Source organism: Vanellus vanellus (assembly GCF_965231255.1).
Source record: "Vanellus vanellus genome assembly, chromosome: 5".
Classification (NCBI taxonomy): domain Eukaryota; kingdom Metazoa; phylum Chordata; class Aves; order Charadriiformes; family Charadriidae; genus Vanellus; species Vanellus vanellus.
The window spans coordinates 44,752,329-44,762,279 of record NC_138910.1 but is presented as its reverse complement, the minus strand read 5'-3'; the positions used below and the strand labels follow the sequence as shown (position 1 = coordinate 44,762,279).

General features: G+C 51.3%; 1 protein-coding gene across 1 annotated transcript in view; it reads right to left on the bottom strand.

The window, feature by feature from the left end:
- Positions 1 to 1,389: 1,389 nt before the first annotated feature.
- The window catches only part of LOC309672851 (uncharacterized protein), a gene marked incomplete at both ends in the record, with an annotated part of 28,486 nt that continues 19,924 nt past the window's right edge, over positions 1,390 to 9,951 (bottom strand). Inside the window, 7 exons of the mRNA XM_082484465.1 lie at positions 1,390 to 3,205; positions 3,632 to 3,773; positions 4,114 to 4,223; positions 4,625 to 4,815; positions 4,953 to 5,095; positions 5,612 to 5,726; positions 7,577 to 7,666. Of these exons, the coding sequence (XP_082340591.1) occupies positions 1,390 to 3,205; positions 3,632 to 3,773; positions 4,114 to 4,223; positions 4,625 to 4,815; positions 4,953 to 5,095; positions 5,612 to 5,726; positions 7,577 to 7,666 (2,607 nt within the window). The remainder of the gene's footprint in view (positions 3,206 to 3,631; positions 3,774 to 4,113; positions 4,224 to 4,624; positions 4,816 to 4,952; positions 5,096 to 5,611; positions 5,727 to 7,576; positions 7,667 to 9,951) is intronic.

The following is a 9,951-nucleotide window of genomic DNA, read 5'->3' as shown; positions in this document are numbered from 1 at the left end:
CACAGCAAGACATGAAGGAAGAGACCCAAGGAGATGAGGCCACCACACACCAGGACACTTGCAGGCTTGCTGCTGGCCTAGCCCTGCACTAATTGCCTGATTTTAATTGCTTGGTAAACAGTACATGCTTAATACTAGTGTGAGAGGCAAACATGATGCTCACGATGATGGTGCAAGGGGAGAAGATGTGGAGCTCCCCAACCTCTCTGACCAAGCTGTCTTGCCACATCTGGTCTTGAATCACCCCCCCCCCCCCCCCCATTACTTTTTCTATCAGTTTTGCCGGATGGATCTGGGAGAATTTGCCCCATGGTGGGGAAAAAAATAAATTCACTACATCAGTTAAAAAAAAAAAAAAAAAAAAAAAAAAGGGGGAATTCAACAAAGTGGTTTTGCTAGTCTCCGGGAGTTTAAAGCGCACAAAGTTGATCCAAAGTGAAGAGGCAGATCACAGTGTCTGCATCCCTTCCCTTTTTTTCTTACTGCTTGGGCAAAACCACACCATCCTGAGCTACTGCAGGTGTAAACACCATTATTCTTCTGTCTGATGGCACTGCTGAGCCAGGAAGGCAAGGAGAAGCCAGCAACAAACCCAAAGGGAGCTAGGCTGGACCTTCCCCACACTGTTGTAAGGGAAGGTCACAGCCTAGTACCCACTTCTCCCAAAACCCCTGGGAAAGCTACTGAGGAGCCCAAATTCCCAAGCTGCCTCTGCTCTCACCAACACCTCCCACAGAGACCCTTCAAATGCTGCTGAGCTTCTCAAAGTGCTTGGTAACATCCCCTTTTCCAAAGGAACTTGGTCACTGGGGGCTCAGGAGGAAGAAAGGAGCTGGAGAGCACAGGAGGAAGGGAGCAAGGAGCAGAGCGGCTCAAGCAGGCTGAGATGATGCAGGGGACCAAACAGCAACATGGCAAGGGTAGCCCACACCCACTGGCAATGAGGATACCATGCTGCATCAAGAAATAGCAATTCAGTGCTGCAGTGCCTGTAAGGCCAGCAGGTATGTCTGCAAGAGGTTGCCAGGAATGCATGGGACTGGCAAGCAGGGGTCCTTTCCTTGACCCCAAGAGTCTGACAAACCTCCCTGCTGGCAGGGCTGCATCTCTGTGAAAGACTTCTCATGGAAAAAATGCAAAGCTCTTTATCCTAGGCTGCCTGAAAGCTCTGCTAGGGCACCTCATTTCAGGCACCGGAAGACAAAATCCTGAGCGATCAAGAAGCATGGGGGACAACTCGCAGGTGTGCACGGCCAGAAGAGCTTGTAATTGCTGGAGGGTTTTAAATATATGGCTCCTAGTTCACAGTGAGGCTTCAAAACGGGCTGCCCAGAATCAATGCTGTGCCAGCATCCTCTCTTGCTCCACCCGTGCAAGCCAGTATACCCCTCAGGTCCTGCAGCCCTCACACCTCACCTTGAGCTGGACCTCGCAGGCACAGAGCTGCTGCCTGCCCACAGAAGACGCTGATGAGAAGCCAGGGCCCTGCTCAGGGGAGGGCGGCGCTCCTGCAACCACCTTTGCAGGGAGAGCTGCTGAGCACTTCAAAACTGAGCCTTGTGAGGAATGTGATGCTCCAGGGTGGCTCTCACTGGGGCAAGGCAAAGTGTCCAGCTGCGGGGGAAGGGATATTTTAGAGCCGTCCCTAAGACAGGAATTCTCATGTCCAGAAAGGTTATTTCTGTACTGGCACTCAGGCAGCAACACATGGTCCATCTGGTGGGTGCTGGATGCCAACAGGAGTCCACTGTGTTGCACCAGACCTGACCCACCAAGTCTCCAAGGAGGTGCCCCAGCCTGCTGGCGCTGCATGAAGCACTCGTCCTGCTCCCCTTCCCAAGAAAAGCTGGGCTCCAGGGGGAGTATCGGGGGCTGTTCGGAGCAGCCACTATCCCCTGGCAGCTGGCTGACTCCTAAGGGTGCTGATGCTTGTGCAGGGGGAGCAGCTTCCTCATCATGGAGGTCCCCAGCCCCACAGAACAAGGACTCATGCAAGCCCCGTGCAGGGGAAGGGGCAGGTTGGGATGGCAGGAACCACAGCCCTGCCCCCAGGGGACTCTCAGGACTGCCAGCCAGCAGAGTTTTTGACTCCAGGTGTGTCCCTGCTGCTTCCAGCTGTTTTGGAGCTCTAGCCATCCAAGCCTCTGGTGGGTAACTTCCAGGAGAAGTACTCTGACCCAAAGGATTGGCTGGGTTTGCCTGGACCGGGACATTGTGCCACCGAGACACTAGTGCATTTGAGTACAATGGAGGTAAGCGACTTAAGCTTACCAGCTCACACCCGGGCTGGCACTGATCATCTGGAATAGTGTTATCTACAGGAGCAGCGGTGGTAACTTGTGTTTGAAGCACTTGTCCCAGGTTTGCCAGCTGAAGTGCTACAGAATGCTTGCTGCTGGAGCCCGGGACATCCAGAACAGTCCCCCCCACCAGCCCGGCTGGGTTAAACAGGACCTGGTGTTCTGGTTGAGCAGAGCTGATCTCAGATGTAGTAGAGACTAGAGAGACCACAGCATCGTGGCCCTGTGCACCAGGTGCCTGGGACTGTGGTGGAGCTTGAAACACTGAATTTGTTGCCCCACAGCGCTGGAAGTGAGCCGCAGCACTATTTTCCTCATTGTGGGGTGATGCACTGCAGTGTGGGAAGTCCATGCTCTTCCCAGCATCTTCCCTGAGGAGCATTTGCTCCACATAAGAGGTCACCTCGGTGCCTAGCCTCTTGCCAACCTCCTGAGCTGGCGGGTCCTCTGCACCCAAGCTGAGCAGAGACTCCTCCCACTGCTGCAGCTCTGCATTGTCCACATCGAGGCTCTGGCAGATGTTTCCATCCACCTTGCTCTTCTCAAAGAGGGTTTCAATAATGACCAGAAGGGAGTTGCTGTCCTGCTTGGCATCACTGACTTCCTCATTCTGGCTTGGTCCATCAGGTTCAGTGGTGAGATCTGGCAAGCAGAACTGAGGCATGTTATCAGAGTGCGAGATATATACAGATGCATCCTGCTTCATCATGGCCCCAAGAAGAGAGTTGGGGTCTACTGAGCACTGCTTTGACTGGGAGTTTGCTTGTGTCTGCAACTCCTCCTTAGCCTGGAAGGAGTCCAGGAACTCAGGAAGGTCATTGCCATACAAGACTGCTTCCCCTGTGGCAAAACTAAAAGGCAGCTGCAGGTTTCTCTTCTGCAGATGTTCTTCCCCTTCTTCATTCCTTCAGGGAGGAGGGAAAAAGAGATGGAAACAGCATGAACACCTCCTTCGGGCAAAGCAAAACCACCCTCCCAACAGTGAGACAGGAGCTCACAGAAAGCCCTGGCTTTTCTGAGGAAAAAGGTGCTGGATTGTCCTGGCTATGATGCTGCTGGTGGAGGAATGGGGATCTGGGGAGCATGTGGGGAGGTCTGCATGGCTCAGGGAAGGACTGCGTGTCCAGGGCTCACCCCAGGCAGGAGTGAGCATGTCTGCAACCACCTTCTCAGAGCTGTTTTGCTCATGCTCCCCTTCTACAGGAGGGCACAAGCTGCAAAGTTCTGATCATGCACAACCCAACAACCCTTTCTTCTGCATGCCCCAAGCAGCCCCACAGCCACACATACCAAGAGCAGGCAAATGCAGCTGGAGACCCAGCGATACTCACGACAGGGCTCGCTGACGGGCAATGATGCAGTCGGGCTTGCCCCCTTTGTACACCAGCCGGGCATTGGCCTGCACCCACACCCAGCTGCCCTTCTTGGTCAGCAGCCGGAAAACCGTTAGCCCACTCTCCCCCGTCTTCATCACTGGGGCAGGGAGAGAAGAGAGATGGCACCAACATGGTCATTCCGTGGGGGCAGACAAATGACACAGGCAAGATGCCATGATGTTGAGCATCAACTTGCATGCGTGATATGGGGTCAGAAGAGGCAGAACACCGCCAGCACACAATGCCACATGCCATGCTGTCCCCCTGCCAGCTCCCCAAGCAGATATCACCCAGGAGGGGAGATCCTTTATCACAGCTGCTCCAGGCCCAGACACGGAGCAACAGTACTGGTGTGACCAGAGCTGCACTGGTACCAGGGAACTGCAAGGGCCCCCACGAATGCACTTGCCTCACTGCCCCCCCCCCCCAGTACTCACTTCTCACGTGGTTCTCTGCGCAGTACATCATGTCAGCTGCATGTACAAACTGGTACCCGGAACCTCTCCTGCAGAGCTCTGTTTCTGTGTACCCCAGGACAACTTTCCCCCTGGAAAAAGTGCAGAAACCCAGTGACACAAGGGAGGGATACTCCAGCTGCACCCCACCAGCCAGACATGATCCCCTGCCCAGCATCCAGGCAGCTAGCCAGAGCCTCCCACTTTGAGTGGTGCAACTCTCCATCCTGAGTAGAGCTGCATCCCCTCTTCCACAAAACCCCCTACTGGGTTTCTGTGCTAAAACATGGGAGCCAACAAGTGCTGATGCCCAGTTAATCTGCCCCCCATGCTAATGGGGGGCTGCAGAAATGCCCAGCAGTGGATGGACAAAAGCATCAGACAATTTATCACAGGAATTGGGTCAGAAGTGCCCTGCTCCCATGGGCTCTGGCTTTCTGTCCAGTGCCTGCAGCCATGGATTTTGCCACAGGGAAGGCAGGAGTTGCCCTACCGGGAATCACAGGCCACGGGAGTGAAATCTAGCTTGTGCTTTGTCTGGAAGATCAGTGTCTTGGTCCGAAGCTCCAGGATGGAGAGCGGCTGGAGGGGAGTTGCAATGGCAAAGAGGGCAAGCGGGGACCTGTTCAATGCCTTCTTCTGCTGCCCAAGAAGGAATTTCAAGCGCCCACAGAAATTCAAGGCCTTAGAGGGGATTAGAAAATGTGCATGTGAAAATAGGGTGATGGCAACTGGCTGTTCTCCCACCCCTATGGGACACGAGCAGCCCCTAGGGGACATACTGGGGGGTAGAGGGGTGTCCTGGTGCAGGGCTGTGTTACCAGAAATCCCGAGGAGTTATCCAGCAAGCAGCGGAAGCGGCAGGTGAAACTCCTCTCCATGAAGGAGGGCTTCTCGGGACAGAGGTGCTGGAGGCTGGATGCTATGTTGCATCCAGCCAGCAGCGGCTGGTCAGCAGGAATAGCTGGGAAACCAAAGGGAAAATGAAGCTTTCCAAGCTGTGCACCTCAAGCTCATGGTCTTGCACACCTGCTCCTAGTGGAGACTGCTGCTCAAGTGAACCCATGGTCTTCACAAGACAGGCAAGACCCATTACCCAATTACCCATGGGAAATTACCAGTTCATGATAGTTTCTGGTTCCCTTGCCTCTCAGCCAGGAGCAAGACAACAAGCTGCCCCACTGAAATAAATAGGATTTCAAACACTGAAAAGCAAAAAGGTTTGGAGGAAGTGTTCCCATCCCTCCAGCAGAGAGAAAGGCAGCATGTCATTGCTGTTAGCTGCTTTCGGTGACAGGTGGCTGTGACAACCCCTGGGATGGCTGTGAATCCCAGGGGGAGGCTACGGGATGCTCCTCAGCACAGTGCTGTGCTTGCTGGCTATAAATGCCACTGGAAGGGTTGTACAGCACTGGGTGGCCATGCAGAGGTGGCTGGCTGATCTCCAGGGATTGGCACTCGGGACCACCCTGGCACTCACCATTGGCAGCATGCTGGGTGCTGTCAGATGCTGGGGCTCCATGCAGCTGGCATCTGAAGGCGGCTCTGTCATCCATGTGGATCAGCTCATATACGCTCTGGTATATGAGATCTGACTGGAATGACACAAGGGGAGAAGAGCATTGACTCCTGCCCAGCCTGGCAGGTGTCTGGAGGAAGAAATGGCAGGAGGCTTTCCTTTGTGGGTACTAGAAGTACAGTGACTGAGCATAAACAACAGGAAAAACCAAACAGCTTTGTGTGTGGGATGGAGAACAAGGACCAGGAACTGGCTGCTTTTAGGAAGGGCAGCTAAGGAAGGAGGGAAAGGGAGCAGAGAGCAGATCTCCCTAGGGAGCAGCTCAGAGGTTTCTAGAAGGAATAGAAATAACAGTGTCCAAGTACCTCTGGCTGCTCAGGACTTTCAACACCACCCATTTACCCACTGTCCCCTGGTGACAGCTAAGCAGAACTTTCCATCCCATCCCCTACACTGTCAAAGCTGAGGTTCTCCTGGTGTCACCTGGCCCTTCCAAGGATGTTTCCAACTGGCTCTGGCTCCCGATCCTTAACTGCAATTCATAGGAAATGCTGAAACTCCAGCACCATCTGCCACAGGAGCCCATGCTCTTTGGGAAGCTTTGCTCCCCATCTGTGGCGTGAACAGTACAGCAACGGCATTTGTCAGGCATGTCTTAACTTCCAGTATCTTCTCAGGACTAAATTCAGACAAAGTGCCAGAAAGGCTGTGGGTTGTCAGAGCGGAATTTGTTTGTGGGGGTACAAATTGCTGCTCTGCAACAGCATGCAAAATCTCTCTTGTGTTGCCATCCTTAGCCCTGTGCAAATAAGTAGTTTTGTTTCTTCCCCAGGATCAACGTAAAAAATAATTTCAGGTTGATCAAGACATTTTGACCAAACCAAACTAATATTTCCCCCCGGCCCAGACTTATGCAGAGGGACCTGCATTTTAAAAAACGTGTTTGTAGGTTTTTTATTGTTTCTTTGGGTTTTTTTTACTTCAAATCCATGGGAATCTGCATCTCAGTGCAAACTATCTTCCTTCAGTGGGCCACCAGGAAAAACAGACATGCTGATGCTGGGCTGTAAGGTTGGCCACACAGCAAAAACACCATCAAGTCCTCACACCACCTGTGTCACAACACAGTCCCCTTCTTCTAGGGCCATGTCTTGGACCAACATTTCCCATCCTGGTCCTGCATGCCATGGGGGTCAGCATGAATCAGCCAAGCCCATGGGCAGCTCAGGTCACCAATTGCTACGTCCCTGCCCTCAGAAACATGCCAGAGCAGAGCCTCCTGCTTAACCAGACATACAGGTACTTTGAGAAGACCGCTCCCTGCCTCTGACAGCTGTTTTGACTTAGGGCATCAGCCCATGAGGATCCTTCTACAGCGAGGTAGGAAAGGGTGCAAAGAGGACAAAGAGGAAAACACTTCAGTCTCTGCAGGTGCACTGGAAACTCATTGAACAAAATGGGTTTGGCAGCCTCACAGCCCTCCTCTTGACTCAGTCCTCCAGCCAAAGGAGCTAGACGTCAGGGGAATTGCAGATAACAGGATGGATGTGGGGAGAGATCTGCTTTTCCTTGGCATCCCATGTAATGCACGGTACTTCAGGGCACTGACACTGCTTGCCAGCAAGGTGCCTTCAACCCTCTGTAAGTGAGAGCCTATGTGCCCAGCAGCATGATACAAGAAAAATCTCACACCCCTCTTACACATGAAGACAAGAGGATACAGAGCCTGCCATTACACAGCTCACATCTGTTTTTACTAAAGTCACAAGCATGCATGTTGTCTTTCACAGCCCCCAAAGAACATGACTCATTTGAAAACATACATCAAAAACAATCCAAGGGAGCTGGGAGAAGAAAGCCCTGGCACCTCATTCCCAGGCCTGGACTGCACCCACCTGCTTACAGCCAGGAAAAAGTGGTACCCACCTGATGAAAGCCCAGGTAGTCCTGCACAGTAGGGGAGATGTAGAAGATGTAGCCATCTCCGGTGACAGCAATGATAAATCCATTGAGTGCCTGAAAGCAAAAGTTGAGCCCAGAGTTACCCTGCCTAATTTCAATCCAGCTGTTGAAAGATGAACTCCAGGTGTTCCTTCAGCATTCAGGGATGGGAAAGGACCTTCTTTGTCAATAAAGAATCCACAAAAAAGGAAAGCACCTTGTGACCACATGAGGCTTTTAACACTGCTTAGCTGTGGAGGGGTTCCTCACTGTTACCATAAATTATAATCAAAGGTGGACTGACAATTTTTTTCTAGACCCATCATAGAAGTCCTCTCACCACAGGGCATCTTCCACATCAGGAGGGAACAACAAAGGAGAGGTTTCTGGAGCACCTGGAGTTGGTTACCTCCTCTCCACCTGTACCAGCTGAGTATAGCTATGCTCTTCTAGGGTCTGCTAGCAGACCTGATTTCCTCTAAGAAACCTGCCTACAACTTCAACAAGCAGCAACAGGCAGTGCAGAGGCAAGTGCCTTGAGCCATGAAGGAGCCTGGTGACTCCAAGAGTTTAGTTCAAGCATAATGAAGCCTTCAGAGATGGTAACCAAACTGCAGTCAGTCACTGACCTGACATATTTACATGCCCTTTCATTTTAAGGATGACCTCCAAAGACACTTTAGTCCCTGCTCTTCACCCCAAGTTCTACAGTTAGGGAGTTACAGAAGCTTATTTCTGCATTTCTGTAGGTCTTCTCCCCAGAATTTCTCCAATCACCCCCTAAAACCCACCTTTTAATCCTTAGCACCTGAGGACTACAGGGACATCACTGTTCCTCAGACTCCTGCTCTCAGTTCCAAAGGTATGTGAAAAGTACACAATGTAAGACCAAATTCAGCTACTGCTGTCATTCAAAGATGGGAATGCAGCTAAAACTAACACTCACCTTGAAAGCAAAAGACATGGAAAAATCTGGAAACTCAGGTTCCAGATTTGTGAAGGCCCTGATGTCATATCTGTGACACCTGATGTGATACCCCCTGGTCCTTATAAGCATGCAGACTATTTGACACATCTTCAAGGAGGTGACAGCATCCTGTTCTCATCCGTTTCCCATTACACAGGACTGCAACCTCTTCTCATCTGGTTTTGTTCTTGTTCCTGACAAGCATTTCAAGAGGCCCCATTGCTCGAGATGTTTGTCAGGAACAAATACCATTGCCCCTCAAATACATCCTGGCATTGTACTACCACTATGAGACACCACATTGGGAAAATTACTCTCCTCTTGCTGATGTTCTAGACGACAGAAGATAAGGCTTTAAACAGAAAAACCTCAAATCTCCATTAAAAATAAAATATATATCTTTGTGCTCATACCATCTGCCAACTTCACTTCCTGCCTTGCACTCTGCAATTACATATGTATGGCTTGCAGCTAAATCCATACCCAATTAGTAGCTCCTTGCTTGAAAAGACCAAACCCACGCTAAATTAGAGAAACTATTCAAAAAACATGAGAGATCATAGCTAGGATAGCAGGAGAGGAGCTCAGGCATCAAGCTAATAGCCAGAAAAAGAGGCAAGATGAAGATCCAGGAAAGTACTGCACTAGATAGTAACTCCTGTCCCCTGCTCTTGTCTGTAATAGATTTAATTTATTAGTGAATAAAAGGAGAGAAACTAGGAAAAGAAAACCCTAAGTGGAAGTCTGGCTTTAACCTATATGTGGGCAGAAGTCGCAGCAGTTCTCATAAGCATCAGGACAGGATCTGCCACAAATAGGGACTCTGCCAGTGAGCTGCCCAGCTCGGCAACTTTGAGCTGCCCCTAGGGGGAAACATGAAGACATGCCTTTTGCTTGAGACCAGGCTGGAGAGAAGGGTCTGGCCACACATGCTGCTCCCTTGGCTCCACTCACCCTCTCCCCCCACGCAAAGATAAGGCAGGAGCAATCTGCTGACATAGCTCACGCATCTCCCCATTTACAGCAACACTCTGAGGCTCATGTGGACTGGCTTTTTTTAGTAACTCGGACTATTTGAAAGGCCTCTGGACTGAACATATTGCCTGACACTGTACAGATCCAACTTGCAGCGGGACCGGTCCCTTTCCTTTGTGCACTGCAGCCCCCTGTGGGGCCCTGAGTCAGTTTTCTGCAAATTACAGTATCTGATTAAAATGCTCTTTGCTGACGAGGGGGGGAGAACCACCATCCAGCAGCTCAGCTGGGGGATTTCTGTCACATTAACACCTCATAAGTTCTCCAGATGCCTTCAATCACCTGAGATTGCCAATACTTTGGTGGCTCAGCAAATTGCCATATTATGGTTCAGCTCAAACCCCTGGAGAGCACTTGG